The sequence below is a fragment of the Ammodytes marinus genome (genome assembly GCF_949987685.1).
Source record: "Ammodytes marinus genome assembly, chromosome: 11".
Taxonomy (NCBI): domain Eukaryota; kingdom Metazoa; phylum Chordata; class Actinopteri; order Uranoscopiformes; family Ammodytidae; genus Ammodytes; species Ammodytes marinus.
The window spans coordinates 9,944,299-9,962,043 of NC_137215.1; the positions used below are offsets into that span (position 1 = coordinate 9,944,299).

The 17,745-nt window shown below is 40.2% G+C and overlaps 1 protein-coding gene across 1 annotated transcript in view; it reads right to left on the bottom strand.

The window, feature by feature from the left end:
• The window catches only part of bicc1a (BicC family RNA binding protein 1a), a 57,354-nt gene extending 39,626 nt beyond the window's left edge, over positions 1–17,728 (bottom strand). Inside the window, exons 1-2 of the mRNA XM_080037394.1 lie at positions 17,281–17,728; positions 1,294–1,340 (exon numbers count right to left, since the gene is read on the bottom strand). Coding sequence (XP_079893520.1) covers positions 1,294–1,340; positions 17,281–17,473 — 240 coding nt within the window. The 5' untranslated portion in view covers positions 17,474–17,728. The remainder of the gene's footprint in view (positions 1–1,293; positions 1,341–17,280) is intronic.
• Between the last annotated feature and the right edge of the window lie 17 nt (positions 17,729–17,745).

Here is a 17,745-nt window from a genome sequence, read left to right on the forward strand (position 1 = left end):
GCCCATCAACATACTATAGAGAGGGCTTAACATATCCAGCACACTGGGTTGTAAACAAGAACAAATCCACTCTAGATAATTGTGTGGTTCTCTATCAAAAGGAACAAGATACTGTCATAGTAAATGCTGTCAAAATGTAATTTGTGTTATGAGTGAACTTTGATTGTTTTGATCGGGATTGCTTTCATGTTCACTCTAGCACTTGGGAGTTAAAATCAAACAAATAGAGCAGATAAAGGTATTCATTCACTGTCCCAACTAACAGTTACTTTGCGTCATAGTGATGCTTGTCAACTCGAAAGCATTAGGAATAGCGTGAGGCAGTATGGCAAAGGCCTTTTCGTTTAATACTTTTTTTCATTATTTCTGTTGATTTCAAAATGTTCCTGTAGCAAAAAACTGAAACAATTACATCATTATTTGCTCTGAAAGAGAGACTATATAAATAGATGGACAAAAATAAACTAAATACCTCGATGTTGTATTGTGAACATTGTACACGTTTCATAACACCATGCCTTGTTTAGAAATAGCTTTGTTTCCGTTATTTGATTGGTTGAAAGTACACTGTTAAAGCAATACAGCTAATCATCAGTTTCCATCAGTTTTGTAATTCATTTGGGACACACATTTTCCACCAGAATTCAGTGTTTTTTTATCATTCATAACACTCAACGCCTAGTCATGATTAGCCTGGGGGAATCCAGTATAGCATCATTAATGAACTTTCTGAAATCATATCATTGTTAGAGAGACAGAGACTTAAATGGTTCAAACCCCCGATCCTTATAGTTGGAACTTTTATGGAAGATCATTCATTAATTAAAATGCCTAACCAAACGGTAGAGTGAAGAATTACACACTTGACTGACCGACGACTATTTAAGATCACTGAGGCAAGTCCTTGTTTTATTGCATGTTATTAAGCTTCAGATAATGAACTAATTAACTCAATGAAAGAAAAGTCAATGAGGCAGTGTTGTCAGGAGGAGGCCTGTGTTCCACCCCCTCCCCTCTCTCTCATTCTAAACCACACAGATGATCTGATATGTTACTGCATATAAGTGTGAAAAGCCCGCAGTGTTGTGTCAGCTGTGTTGCAGAACCAGAGCCCTTGGGGTTATGTCCGAGACTGACGTTCCGTTGCTTTTGTTTTGTTTGTTTTGATTCATAATAACGAGTGACTGGAAGGCGCACCTGCCATCTGCTCCCTTATCACGCTCAGTGGGCTCGAACGCAAACCAAAAAGACAAAGAAAAAGACAATCCAAAGTGCAGACTACAACACACTCACCTTCTGAAAGAAATCCTCCCCGCCGTTGACTCTCCCCTCCGAGGCAGCTAGAGTGAGACAGAGAAAAAATAAATTCATGAAACCACTCAATTCTGAGTACACTATGTAGCCTTAACCACGGCCAAAATCACACACAGTTTATCCATCTCCTCCAAAAACGTTAGGGTATCTCGCTCGGAGCAGTGTTTATGGTGGATCTCCATTTCCTTGGATATTGTGTTTGGCACGGCCGCTGATTCTGCTCATTTGCTGAGGAATGGAATAGAATGAGCCAGGACATTTTCTATAATCCCAAAGATTGGACACAGCTTCTGTGTAACAAATTGACGGGATTCAGTGAAAATATTTTAGCATTTTTCAGTAGCCGCCGGTAATGGAGTATTTCACCACACTTGGTTTACCGTTTCGCACTTCTTTAAAGAAAGGCTTGCACACTGTTGAAATGTGTCAGTCAGCATACTGTACACTTCCGGGCGCTATATGAAAACTTAAGATCTGCGGAAAGAATTGTCCAATATCACCTGTAAACAACCTGTATGCACTTAGGAGAGCCCTAGTGTTTTAAAGTAATTTTCCAAGCAGGTGAAAATGCCAAGAAACTCCTTCGGCAATAAAGATGGATAAAAGGGCCAGCCACAGAGGCAAGTGAGGCCAGAAGTCTCTCCAACACATCTGCAAATCCTTCAAACTGTGGGAGCTCCCTTGATGCAAAAATACATATCTGCTCTCCAAGAAGAATTCTCATGTTCCTCTGTCATTTGGGAGTAAAGGGGAGGTTTACTGATGCATATCAGCCAGCCTTCTTGAGATTGATATGTTGCTGTCATTGCAAACCGGGGTTTGAACTGTCAACTTGCGATTTTGTGATTAGATTTTTCTTTTATAGTCAATGTTCAGTTCTAGAGAGACATTATATCCTTGAAAAACAGTTAGTTCTCACTTGTGTTTTTATCTATTAGCTGCAAGTCTACATTCTCATAATTCTAAGTTATTTCATCTGAATACATTCAAACAGAAAAAGCAAAACATTTATCAAAAAAAACAAAAAAACACACTTTTCCATGCCAATAAAGTGAATTGAGAGAGAGATGGAGAGAAAGAGATAATTCATTTATTAATTATTTTGAATATATTGAATATGTTGAATGCAATAAAGTCTCCAGTTCCAGCCCATCAGTACTAAGGAAGTACTATTTTTTGAGCTTTTGCGACTTTAAATCAAGTATCTTTATGGTGGACCAAAACAAGCAAGGAACAAGACGTCACCTTGGGCTTTATGGAACTGATGGACACAATCCATCTGTTTACTTTCTTAACTGACATAATGATTAGTCATATAAATAATGGGCAGATTGGATGGATAAAAGTAGTTAGTTGAAGCCATTCACACTGTACCTAAAATGAATATGCATGTGCTGAATCACAAGAAAATATCAGTTTAAAAAAAATATGTTTTGGAAGAGAATCATTAAAGTAACAATAACAATCCATGAGCACCTTCCTTAAAACCAGACTAATCCACCTTAGACTAATAAATCTGTTCCCATTAAAAAGTATATAATGCCTGCAGTGCATATGATGACTCACCATAGGAAACCTGGGTGTGAAAGGCATCGTTATGAGTTCTCCTATCAACACCACATTTAGAAAAACAAGCACACAAAATAAGAACCCTAACTAAAACACGGTTTCATTTTCAACCAGACGCAACATAACAGCCTTTGGCGATGCAGTTGTGCCTCCATCATGAGAATTTAACAGTGTTGGCACTGACGTAGGCTACCCAGTAAATAAATCCAGGTCAGGGTTTATGAAGACAGAGAAACGTGTCAGCCTTGGCTCATTGGGTAAATCAATTTCAGAAGAAATTTGTGTCAATAAAAACGCTCGACAAGCCATTACATTGATAATAGAAGTTACTCGTTGACTAATCATTCAAAACAGAAGAAAATGGAAAGGCAATCCAGAAGGAATATTAGAAAATCATTGCTGATGTAGGGTTATACAATCTTCTAACAGCATTTGACAGTCAGTTTGCATAAAGCACTCACGGAAACATTCCCACCATCAACTATCCCCCTTCCCGTCATTTCTAATCTTGTTAATCTACTGCATAAGCATCAATTTAAAAACAGACTATTTCCAATACAAGACGTCAAGTAAAGAAAGCGACTGCCAGCCCACTGAGCTTTCACAGATTCAACAGTGCCAATGTTTTAATCCCATTACCTGCTTTGGAAAACACAGTTGTCAAAAGAAAATCCCAACTGCTGTGGATCCCATGGAGGAGATTCACATGAACAGATGGAAAGTGTCACAGAAGGGGATATGAAGTAGCTAAAGCAATGTTGGACACCTACTTAGCTGCTACTAAAGCCTCCCAATTTTGATCCAAAGTTTCAGTTATTTTACGAAGCGGCTGAGGCTCACAGTGATGCACGGGTAGTACAGCCAAATGCTTTGCCTTAATAGTTAAGATCATTGAAATCCATTCAGAGAGCCATACAACACAAATGTGGACTGTTATTTGTTAAGTAAATCAAGAGGAAAGAGCACTCTACAACTTTCATCATTGGTTGGTTGTATACATTGTTAATTAGGTAAACAAACCGGCTTTTTGTTTTCTATTTACTGTTGAACAACATTTTGAAGACTGGGAATTTTAGCTGTGGGAGATGGACACTTAGGAGGAATAATTAATCAAAGACGTATCGCGAGATTAACTGACATCAACAAAGATTGGTAAGCGGACGCAGTAATTATGGCGCTGGCTGATGATGAAACAATCCGTGCGGCATTTACCAAAATAGCAAATATATGTGTTTAATCTTGATGACAGTAAGAAGAAGAAGTGTTTACATCCATTATAATCGTTTAGATAATATCCAGCTTTGAGGTAGAATGACGAGGAACAGCTCTGTCTGAAATGCCTCAGTTCTTAGGTGGCCTGAAGTTATCCAAGTTATGAAACACCCTGTTACTGCAAGCCTTTCCTGTAAGAGCGAGGACAAACAAATACGGGAGCTCGGCGTCATCCAACAGACAGTGCAGTAGAGCAGGCCAGACACTCTTTTCTTCCGTGGTCTCGCAGTTATTTTATCGTCTAAACAAAAGTAAATCCCAAAAGTTAAAGTCTGTGTCAATGGCAAATTAACGAGACGGACATACTAAACAGGGTACACTGTGAGCCAATTAAAAAAAGCATCATAAACATGTCATTTGCAGGAATGATAGACTCTCCTCAGTGAGGAATGGTGAACCTTGGATCCTTATGATCTTTGATTGGGTTTCTCTCGATTTGTAAACTCAGTGGATGTGTAAAAAGAGTGAAAACTTCTACCAAGAAGGAAGAAGGAAAAAGCAGCTCTGAAGTAAGTCTGCCTGAGTGAGTCAGAGTGATGCAGTCACTGTGACGGATGTGGCTATGTTTACCTACTGCATCTGTGACGCTTGGCAAGAACGCACAACAATTTCAGTCTCAGTAATTACACATCAGACCTGATGCATGATACCTACATTTTAATGATTGAGGTGCAGTGAACTAAAATTCTGTTTTAGACCGACCAAAAGGAGTACTTACAAACATGAGCCTCTAGTGAGAGCTGCATGAGAAAGTCATATACGGTACACCTGTGTGCATTAATCAAAAGTCAGATCTCTCCCTATTTACTACCCTACAACACCAACGGATGAAACAAAACTCCACACAAACTATACAACTTAGTCTGCTGTGGTACTATTAGGGTTGCCAAGGTTTCGAGATATGAACAGTTAAGTCTAAACTCTGATGTCAGAGTCAAACAATAAGGTCAATAGAGGCCTAATACACGGTTCTGGAGACAAATAAAAATAAATACAATGTGTTTGCATTAGTGTTTGTTTGTTTTAACTTGTGACAACCAAACAGTGCAACAGCATTTGGCAAGTGAGCGCAGGGGAGCCGAGGGCAATCTGATATGGAAAATGAGTGAAAACATGAGCCATGTGCTGAGAGCAAAACATCCTGTTGGCACATGTGTGGCGTGTAAAATCGACCGTGGGAGAACCCGGAGCAGAGACAGAAGGGCTACGGCTGTGCGTCTGGAACATGTTCCGATATATCATCTCATCTATGCACCATTTAATGTAAACCTGCAGAGTGCTTTACGTTCAAAAGAATAAAGTAGTGGGGTCAGCTTCCCAAAAACACATGATTGACAATTTTTTTTTACTTGAATTCTGTTGTGAATTTGCTAGACGGCAATAGCTTCTTCAGGTAATTGTAGCTACTTGAAGATCTTAGATCAGACAAACTCTTTACATTAAGCTAAACACTAGCTTGATTCAAGACCGTTTGAATTGAAAGGTTAAGTGTTGTGTTCAATGAGGAGCAGTTTCTCTGGTCAGGAAAAACAACTGGGCCAGTAAGAGCTTGGTAGGTGGGATAAAGAATTGGGGATGTCCCGGTCCTGTGCCAGAGCAAAGAACAATGGTGACAAGCACGAATGAGATCATTGCGGCTATGCATGTTGTTGTAAGATGAGTTCTAAAAACTCTTAAATAAACTTATATCTCTGAAGCATTTGTGGTTCCAGAGGGAGCTGCTCAAAATCAAATTAATTCAAAAAAATTGTCCGGAGAGGCTGAAGACTACAAGTTTAGAAATAAATAAAATACGGGTGGGTTGTGTGAGTATGAAGTGAGCTTACCAGACCTCACATAAGTCGCTACTAGCATAACACATAAGGATCGAGGACTGAAATGCTGGGGGCCTATGTGCATCATGGGTAATGTAGGTGCCATGATTTTGCAAGGGAAGAGAATGTGTGGTAGTAAGTAAAAAAACTTCACACATTCTAGTCCTCTGACTTTAAAAATAAATAACTGTTGACCTTTTGTTAAAGTCATTGTCGCTTTCAAGGGCACACCAAGCTCTGTCATTTTATAGTCAGCTGCTGACTTGCAAAGTTGCATCAAGTCTACCACATTCAAGTATGGTGGTTACATTTCATATTAACATCCATGTTTGCTTGTTCGTCTTGAGGATTTCATTTGCAAATCAACATAAAGATTAGAAGGGAGATCTTTTTACATTCATCTTGGTCCCCTTTCTCAAAGTATTGACTGGTATTGTACCACAACAATGATAGATGATTTAATCATAGGCCTTCCTTAGGACCAATTGACTGAACAGTTGGAGTAGAGGAGCGCATCCAAAGTTGACAATATTTTCCAGCATTTAATAGATATGATTTATATCAATGAGACTTTGTTCCGTGTGTTGCTCAAGTGCTAGAATGCTCTAATAGTGTTTCTTTGGCTCAGGTTATATGAGGACAATGCACTCCTGCTCCTCCCTTTGAACACAGCAGATTGTAAAAGCCTCACAGTTGAAAAACGACCCGAGACCCCTGAGCACTGATCACATTCTGTCCTGTCCCGTGGTGTTTTTTTTTTATTTTATTTTTTTAATATGGAGCAAATTATATGGCACTAATGTAAACCAGTTAGCTCAATTGTCTATTAATTTGAAAAACGAATCATGATGGTTACAGTTAATCACATCCACACACCCTGTAATTCCCTCTGTGTAGTTATTAAATGCATTTGTCATTGCATGTAAAGAACCGAGAGAAGTTGAAAGGAACATAAAGGAGCGGATGCCAGCAGATGGAACGGGTCTGGTATCTATTATTTTGCGGAGAAACTAACTTTTGGGGAGATTCCGCTGTTTTGACACATAAGGAATGTAAACGGTGTAGATTTCTACAGTTATGGCCCAGGTCCAGACACAACACAACAATCACGCAAACAACAGGCACATAGGCTGTAATAAACCAAACCAAAGACACTTCCACGTGAATATTTTCACTTTTATCTTGTTTGGGTCATTCACTGTGCAGGTGTAAAGGAAAGGTCTAGAGTCTAGAACCAGTTTAGCAAAGCATTATGATCCCCAATAACAAATATACCTCATGGCCTAGATGTGAAATCCAAAATGCCAGTCAGTCATGGTCATGCTGCGACCACCAAATAATGAAAGGGGGGGGGGGGGGGGTATACACCGGTGTACCTCAATATTTGTGCTGTGCAAGAATGATCAAGCTACATTCTTCATGTCACAGGACTTCTATGAAGACAGGAGCTTTTCAGATAACTAAAAGGAAAGAGAGCCCTTTAAGGCACAAGCTTAATCTCTAGACTGCAGAGCTACTTAAGAAAAAATCTTCTCCACTGGGAATAATCACTAGATGACCTAAGGTGAAACTGGGGACATTAAAAAAAAAGTCTATCCAAGCATTAAAACGTGAAAGGTTATAAAACTTCCATTTCCCCTAGATAGGATTTCATAACAAGTGACAAGTCCAAACTAGGAAAATTGACATTCAGTCCACAGTCTGCTCACATGCTTTTACTCAACTGAGACAGATTAATATTGAAGCCAGACTTACGAACACCCCCTCCCACCTCTCCCTCGGCTCAGAAGACAAGGAACAGGTTGAAAGAACTGCATTTCCCATATTGTATGAATAGAGCGGGAAAACATGATGTTTTCACACCAGCTCTCCTGTGTCCCTCCCTCCAGTGAGCGCAGCAGCACTCTCAATGTGAGGAGTCTCAGGGAGCCACAGCAACACACCAACACACACAATATTACTGCCTTGTCAGATGGAATGTCTTCACTTCTGGCATGACAGAGTGTTTCAAACAAAGATGCCGCTGTCGTCAAATTGATTTAGATTTGGAAACTGATTAATCATTCAATCAGCCCTAACAGTAACACACACAAACAGCCATTTAATTGCAAAAACCCTATTTGAAAAGGTAAATACATTCCAACTATAAAGATAGACATTTAGTACCATCACTGGCATTAAGTCATTATTCAGTGGCAGGGGCTGTTCTCATCAATCAAGCCTAAACGCTACACCTCAAAGACGGGGTGTTTCAAATGTATCACTTTGCAGCTGACATGTAGTTGGCAGTAACAGGTCTGCTGACGTACAAATGAAAACAGACGAAAGCCAACACTTAAAAGTCTCCATGTGAACTGTTTTGGCATAACTTTACGCACGTTGGCATCCAAACAAAGACTCCAGAGATACACTTCAAACTGCTTCACCCAGACGACAGCGGCATCTAATTGCCTAGGAAGGATTGGGGAAGTACACAATAACAGCGGGACCGGGTCGGCTGATTCATGTGATCTTTCATTTCAATGCGCCAGGAGAAGCATCCTGAGCTCTCAACATAGACCTGTTTATTTATCTTTGTTAAAAGAGAATTGGGGAGGTGATTGAATATTTTACGACAGACAAATATTATTCCTTCTAGAAAAAATACTGCCTTTGGGATAAAACTGTTATGCCATGTAGTGAGATCATGTCTAAAAGATGGACTTTACACTTGCAATTGTCATTTGGAAAGAAGTCTGCCAAAATTGTTGTGGTGCTTTCATGTCTTTCATCTTCCCACCATAACTTGTTTCCCTACAAAATAGATTTTCTTAAATAGATAAAATACATTTATAATGTATGACAAAAAAACAAAAGCTGACCCAAATTATTCAAAGCTTCGCTAGTTGCTAGTTGCAGTGTTCAATTACTTTATTTTTTATATCGATTTGGGAAAGCCCTGCTGACTTTAAAACGTTTGTGTTGTATCTCTCTGACAAAGAAGCTGCAGTACGTAACCACACTTTCTGTTACCACCACTAGCCCCAGGGTTCAAAGAATGAATCATAAGTGAAATCTTAGGGGGAAAAAATTGCTGCAAAACCACTATCATTAGCTTTAGTAAATCACCTCAAACCCCACAAAAAACTGAACACCTGTCATCAAATGTCTGTGCCCAGCAGAAGTCACCCTCTGAACTCAGAACAACACTTCTCTCCCATCAACTCCTGCGGGGTGTTGCCAAGCAACGGTGCTATCAAATAAATGTAGTGAGTGACAGAGAGCCACATGTTGCTCCGTGTCAAAGATGAGAGCCTGCCAGAGGAAGCTAGACTCACTGAGACCGAGGTCACGCGGATGCAAAGGTCTACATCAGAAAATAATTACAATAGACTTGAAGTTGTAGCGACGATCTCTGGCCCAGACCGTTTCCCTCCATTTCCACAAACACAGAGACCATTATGACCTCACATTAACACTTTTATTTACACACAGGCATCCTTGCACTAGGATCATCCAGCCCAGGAAACAAGACATCGAGCATCAAGACATTGTTGAAAACATGTTTGGGTTATCGTCCCTTGTGTGTGAATGTTGCCAAGCGATTACACAACGCTGTACATTCCTGGTGCCTGGTATCTACTGTGTTGGATCCCCCACGGAGCATAGGGAGGCAGTCTCACTCAACAGGCCGAGAGTTGCACTATCAAACATTACATCGTGTTATTGGGTAACCCACTTGACATTTTACATCGGCATTTTAGCGAGCAAGAGGAATCTGTGCAGGATTTCAGTGATTTCTTTCTTCGATTACTGTACTTGATTACACAACCTCTGCACTGTTATCTGCACTGATACCATATGTCCGACAAGAGTAATTTATGCATAACAAAACAGCTCTACGGACATGGACATAATCCAGTTAAGGTCTTTAATGAAATTCTTGCCCTCTGACTAACTAAAACAAAATGAGTTTTCCTTGTCCAGCCCTCTCTCTTTTGTTCGAGCTGAAAATATTCTGGCAAATGCCGAGTCTGAATAAAATAAGAGTGAGTACTCTTATAAAAATGCTTTCTTTTCAATCAAGGCAAGTGGAGAAAGGGCAGATTGTACTGGATGTTGAATGAGAGATAACAACAAACCAAAAGCCGAGGTTCTCCAAAGATAAACACTGAAAGCTCTTGGGGGGAGTGGTTAAGGGCTGGGTGGCGGGCACACGTGTGTTGGTGTGTGTGTGCGTGGTGAGTTGCGCACGCATACAGGGATAAGTCGGGGTGCCCCCCCCCCCCAGAAACATTTCTAAAATAGCAACCGCAAACCAGACAGAATGTAAATCTGCACTTTGAAAAAGGGTTGAAGAAAAAGGGCTTTGAGGGACGTAGAAAAACAGGTATTCATTTCAGCCCATTTACAGTTCCAGGAGCATAGAAATGGGTCACGGCACTCCAGCTCCACTCGGACTGTTGAAATAGGACTCCTGCTTTTATTTTCTTGAGTAATGAACTACAGGTTTTTCCACTGGGTGAAGCTCAATTATATTACAGCTTCTGAAAGCTTCATCATGCCCAGGATGAAGGAATTCAATGCGTAAGCAAAGTCGAATAGAATTGTTTAATTGTATCAGCATGTTTTAGAGAAAACCTGCAAGAAAGAGAGAGGAAAGGAGTCGGAGAGAGAGAAGGTGGCAAGAGGTGGCAGCCGAGCAAAGCCTGGACAAGAGCAGAATTCAGCTGTTAAATCAACGGAGCCGATTCAATAACAAACTGAATGTTCTGATGTGTATTTGCTTTCTGTGCAGCTCCGATTAAATATTAAAGTACCATTTAGAAGTGATTTAATCAATGTATGTGTCCTTGATTCCAACACTTTGGGCTGCATGGTCGAGGTATAAAATAACCTTAACGCCTAACAGATGAAATCATTTATTTCCTTTAGAATTTACTGGCGCAGAAGTATGCTTTTTATGACTTATTTTCCCAAAAGGCAGACATATTGCTGTCGAGGGAATACTTGGAATGCATTGCTTTTGAAATTTTAAGATAACCTCAAGGACTATACCAGACAGTTTTTCCTGTTTCAGGAAAGGATATTTTGGAGATACATGTTTTGGTTTTTTTAAACTTCCAACAGCAATATAGTGTAGTTATTTTTCTGTCTTGTCCTAGTCAGATATTTTGAAATGTGTCATACTCAACAAAAGTAAAAGAGAATTTGAATTAGTATGAAAGGGTTTAATAAGCATATGCTGGAGCTAGCATGGCTGGCAAGCTAACTACAGAATTCTTCCAAGTTGAAAATGGTGTATGAATGAAATGACAACACTTGCTTTTCCTATATCCTTGTCCCTATCCCTATTCTACCCTCAAATTGACAACTGGAAAGTCGGGCTATTTCACGGGTCAAAGTTCAATCACACTGAACCCTGTGCGAGGCAAACGAGGCGGAACCTTTTCATGACAAACGCGAATGCATCTGGAAGTGATCAGTCACTACGTTGTTGAAATGAACGGGAAGCTTTTTCTTTTCCGTTTGTCCTGACAGTGGCACAAGTACAAAATCAGAACAATCACCGCGTTGGCTCATTCACAACACTAACACACAGAATCTGGTTTAAACATCACAATATCCCCCATGTGACAGATGACAAACTCATCTGAGGGTCCAAACTATTTTAACATCTACACATGAGCGAAGGTTTTCCCTCTCCAATGCTGGCTCTATCTATAGCTTTCCACTCTGCACAGCATTTTAATTTTTTTCGAAGGCAGATCTGTGTAAGAATTTTTCTCCAAGTTCCCAGATTCTCCATCTTTACTTTCACTTTAGGCTACTCAAATTTAATAGAGTGACATGACACAGAGCACCGTACCCCTAAAATGACTTCAATATTGTACTTAAATCATCCATTATGGAGCTCACGATGTAGGATTATTTCCAACCAAGTCATTCCGGCTGCGCTAGCGACAACATTTTAGCCAAAAAACTGTAGTACTGCACAACATAAAAACACAATTGGCCGTGGTCAGAGTGACCTGGGTGTGGTTATGTTAGAGTGAGGATTGTGTAGTAGTGTAAGGATAAAGTCCAACAACCCCACCGTGGATCTGATGGAAGCTGGAACAACAGAGCAGTGTTTGAATGAGGGAGCGACAGAGGGGGAAAAGGAGAGAGAAGAGAGAAGAGACAGCCTGCAGCACATTCCCCACAAGACATTCACTTCCTGCCCGTGAGTCTTACTCAGCAACCCAGGAGGAAGAGGAGGATGAGGCCCTCACACATACACATTCCTCATTATGTGCATATAGAAGCCAGAGAAACCCTTCTCTAAAGCAATAAAAAAAGCAGAAAATATTCAAAAATCTAATAAAAATAATTCAAGGACCATTTTTCTCTTCCATTGGTCTCCAAAATAATATGTTCCTATTTTGTGCACGATCGGCGACCTACCAATGAGGTGTTTGAGAAACATTTCAGTGCACGTCAGAACAGATCCTAGCATTAGCACCCTCTACACACAGGATATTAGGTGAAGTAGCAGTTCCTACTGTATACTACTATACTGTGAACATTATCACTCCATACTGAAAATACCTGTGAAAACGTTGTCCTTCCTCATTACCATAATTATGCAAGAGCTTTTTTTCCACCCATCTGAGACAAAGCTACCAAATAATAGTATGTAGTTTCGGGGAAGCAAAACAAATTAGTTTAATGAGGAAAATGATTCACTTAGCCTAATTGTAGGTTGTTGCCGCAGTCACTTGGCAAACATGTTGTTGCAATGTGTGCGTACATTGGGCCACCAGGAGGCTATGCTTAGTCACAAACACCACTAAGCTGTCATCATTATTAGTCGGAGAAGGGAAACCCTCAGCCGCTCTACAAAAGGACCCATGCACAGTAGAACACATCAGTGATGTATGCTTAAATGAATGCCCATGGAAAACCTTGTTGCACACGCAAACACTCAACTTGGGTAATCAGAGGGGCTGTAGAAAATGTTACCGCTTTCCCACACTTGCCCCTTTTCTTCTAACTTCTTTATGAATGTAAAAAGAAAAAGGCACAATAGTTTTCTTACACGGGTCCCTGTACATATAAAGCTATCTTTCAAGCTTTTCATGCCTCTGTCAAGGTCTCCAAGCCATTAACTTGGAAGTTCTATTCCAGGGTGCCAACAGCACGACAGTGAAACCCAGATGGCTGTCAGGGAGAGATTTTAAAGTCTTCCCTTTTTAACTATTAACTGATCTAAGCCCAGGGACCTGCACCCCTGCCAACGTGACGGACAGTAAATCTGTAATTGCTAAGCCGTTAACAATTTCCATTTTCTCCCGATGAAAATTGTGCCAGAACAGGGGAGAAAAAATATTGTTGAATTGTTTAAGTGTATACACTGGGATTTTGCTTCAGTGTGTGGAGACACACTGGTGAGTCACTAACATCTTTTAATGGGCACCGAGTGCTTCTGGGTATTTTTATTCTTCAGGATTTACGCAACCCTTGACGATATGGGTCTCTCCACTCTCCACCATTGTGATGTCCCACTCTGACCTCTTTCCTGTAAACTATGACTAAATCCAGTTTTATTATTAGGAAAACATGACAAGAAACCCTGATAAAAAGCTTATTTGCAATGATTGCCATTATGGCACAAGATTACATATACATTGAGGTAAATGCACTGACAGGGGTTCAGATTTCTCTGGCCACCCCTTAAAAACATCGGTGTCTGCCATACCACTAAACCCAATAGTGCATAAAATTATAGGTGTGAAATAGATGAATACTTCCATACAATTCGACTAAATTAACACTAATGCTTTTGTTCGCGGTAGGTGATTATTAACAGTTTCTGATATAAATCCTTGGTTACGTAAGACTCATTTCTGCAAATGAACTCCCTAAAACTTTCAACAAAAGATCATATCCTGCAGCCGGAGGATAACAAATTGGAGCTAAGAGATTTCACAGCAATTTCATAGCTCTTCTATGAGGCAACACACCACACAAAGACAGAACATGTCATCTGGGGAGAACCTTGGCTTTCATTACCCTACAGTAGTAGGTCATTTCTGTAATTCCTTGTAAAAACTTAAATTGACCAAACTCTTAGCCAGGCAATGAAAAAGCATGTTACCTGGCAAACGGTATGTGTGAGGCTGGATGGTGTGAGCAAACATACAATGTAGCTATTGTTAACCTGCAGCACACCATGATCCATACTTATATCAATTAGCTGGTTTCCTATCTGAACAATGTCAACACCGAGACAGCAAAGAAAAGGGTTATTAATGAAGGTATTCAGACACTGGATACAATGGATACCACACAAAGGGATTTGATCAATTGGATGCAAATGAAAACAAAACAAGAATTTATTGGTATATAGAATATATGCTTAACAGTTTCATGCTGTAATAACTAAACATTAAATTATATCTTTAAGCTAGTGAGTAAATATTTCTCTTAGTTGATCAGCAAAAAAATAATAACTGACTATTTTGATCAAAATAATTAGAATTCTTTTTTTCTGTGGTTTGTTCCTTTGATATTATTTTGTAACTTTTTGTAAATTATGGGGTTTATTGATTCATCACAAAAATAATAGTCAGTTAACAGCCCAGATTTGAACGCGACAATCTTATTTTTATTCCAGACTTAATTTAATCTATGTCGTCATTCAGTTTATGGATAAATGTATTTATCAGTTAAGATTTTGTCCATCATTTAAAAACAAAATCAATGTCCCCGTCTTTTCGCTCATGGATTGTACAGTATGTGTAGGGCATTAAGGTGTTAACCGCATGCAATACAAGGAATTAATGTTTAACCTTCACTGCAGACAAGCAATTATGAACATGTCCTTGCCATGATAAATCATAAAAGAAGGTGGTTGTGAATGCTGTTTCCAAAGTAGAGTATTTTAACTGTTTTCAAAGGCCAGTTTACAAAATGCATGTCTAATCTGTGTAACAACACCTGCTATACCATCCCGAACACAAGTGACATTGCCCTCTTTGCAGAAAAGCAAATAAGTGCAGACATGTCACCTGAACAAGGCAGAAAGAGATGCTGCGCTATGGTCATCTGGGAAACGATGGCAGTTCGATTTGACTTGTGCCGGGAATCGAGCGGACTTAATTTTTCCAGGAAACCGAAGCCAGAGATACCGTCACAGACAATAAAACACTGTGTGAAAATATACTGAACTTCCCATAAAATTATTTCATTATCGTCCAAACTCTGGCCTTCAGAACATGATGTACCACGTCAAAGTCTAACAGCTTATCCAATAAAAACACAGCCAGATGTCACAGAGCTCTCACTCAACTGCGTGAGACTAAAGGAGCTCATTTATTAGGACTTCAATTTACACCTACAGATACAGAAAGGAAAAACAACACGAGCCTTTCTGATCCAATGAGTTGAAACAAATCCAGACCATGACTGTGGCTTTTTTGTATTTGTTAGTGCATCTTGTGCAAAACTTCCAACAGATGTTAGGAGCGTGTCATGTCTGGGAAATAACAAAGCTACATAATGATGCAACAAGGCAGCCTGGACTCTTCCTGAAGGCCATAGGTCATGGGTTAAAGCTTAAAGTAATCTCACAGTTGAGATAGTGTGGTATTTAAAGTAAACCTGAACCTACAAATGACCATAGAGACATGGGATACTGTGGAAGCACAGCAGACGTTTTCTATTCTACAACCCCCATCTGAAATGTCAACAAAAGCAATGTCAGCCATGATGTCATGATGCAGCAGTCGGAGAAAACTACATGTTGGCAGAGATACAAGACCAAACTAATAAACCTAGAAACCCAGTGATGTGGATAGATTATGCATAACACATACAGACACTCAAACGCAACGGCACAAGCACACACGTTAAGGCTCATCATGGTATGTCCGGGACACTGGGATTAAGGGCCTTCTTCTGGTTAAGTTGTTTTCCTGGAAGAGTTTGGGATGACATGGAGCTTGGAGGAATGTACCGAGCAGCGAAGGCAAGCCACCAGGACAATCTCCAGGGGAACTACGTGTCTGTGTGTGCATATGTGCGTGGGTGTATGGGATAAAAAGGATGGACTTATTTTAAAGCCTGCTGCTCGCAGAGTATTACTGCAAACATTACTCACACAAGACAATAAAGCTAAATATTTTGGACAAACAGGGAACAGCAATATGGGCGCAATTATAATTACAGCATGATTTTTGTGCTTCTCAGCTCTGATGATGGTCTTCCTGTGGAAATGATGAAGAATGTAGCCCTGTAACATAACAAATATTTCAAAAACTTGCGTTATGAAATATGTGATAAATGACCTCATCCTCTGAGTTTTCAGGGACTTCTCATTAGAGACCGGCCTGGCCTGTCTTTACGAGCACGTCATTGCTTTTGCTTGTTTGCGCGTCATTAGAGGAGACTTTATGCAGTCAATCAATTTTATCTCCAACATGCAACACAGTAACACCCAACATGGAGGAATATTGATAGTGTACAATAGACAGGACTTCTTTAAAATCTACTGGCTTTACATGTTGTGGCAGAATGGATCCCTGACACTCAGGAAAATCTCATTATTGAAATGTAATTTCCTAATGCAAGCTGTTGCTTACTGTAGGACTTTTATTCAGCCTCTTTCTAAGATTACATTGTCAAATAAGCCTATGTATGTTCCCTTCTGTTAAAATGTCAGCCAAGGGCTTTTGAGGCAGTTGTTTCTGTCCGCAGACTGTTTGACTGGGAAGAAAAATAAAACTGCATGTTCAGGTCAATTTCAGTTTAGTCTAAAAACAAATGCACACCATGGGAGTTTGTGTAGCGACAGCTTGTGGTCAGGGCATGTAACTACCGCCATGAGCACAGCATGATGGGTACACCTTTGACCTCCCGAAGTTCAAACTGTCGCTTTTCGCTACATTTGTGCGCACATCACTGTAAAATAAACATAATTCTGTGTCCAACTTATCATGTTTTGTGTATAAAGTAACGTGGCGTCCCTGTGTGATGCTGTCAAATGCCTATTACCAATTAGTCCCCTGCTAATTGCATTATTTGAGCCTTAATTGATTTGTTCCAGATCACGCGCACGGCATGCTCTAGTCTAGACGATACGAACAACTAATCCTAATATTTAAAGTAACTTAAAATCAAATTGTATGCATCTAAACTACTAGACAAAAGGCCTGCTAAAGTCTGCAGCTTCTAGAAAACGACAGGCTACAATCATATGAGATTTAACAGGATACTACAAGTGAAAATAGGATTAGCAAAGTTTTTTGTTAATACATTCTTTATCTTTTATATATATATATTTTTTTACCTAATAACATGACTTCCAACTTCTTACGGTCCACACGAAACCTTTCCTCGGTCCACTCAGGGTCTGGCAGCGGATGGGGGCCGCTCAGATCCTCCTCAGATCCTGGGAGAGGAGAGTCGGTGCTGCGCTCGCTGTTGGAGCCGTGGTCCGACTGTTGCAAGTATCCGCTTAAAGTGTCGCACTGGGCAGCCATTGCACCGCGACGCAACTTCTCCAGCAGTGGCCACCGCGATTTACTCAAAGAGTTAAAAGTCGAGCCGGAGCAAAAAGCGTTGAACTTTTGTTAACTTTTTTATTTTTTATTCCGTCACTCCCGAGTTCATGGCAGCACAGTCGAGAGCGACCCGTCCTCTGCACTTTCTTCAAGCCCCGTCGTTTTCCCCCATTAGGCAGACTTCTAAAAATAAGCAGGAGCACACTGGTCCTCTACTCGCTTTAGGTTGTCTGCCTAGCTAACGGAGCACC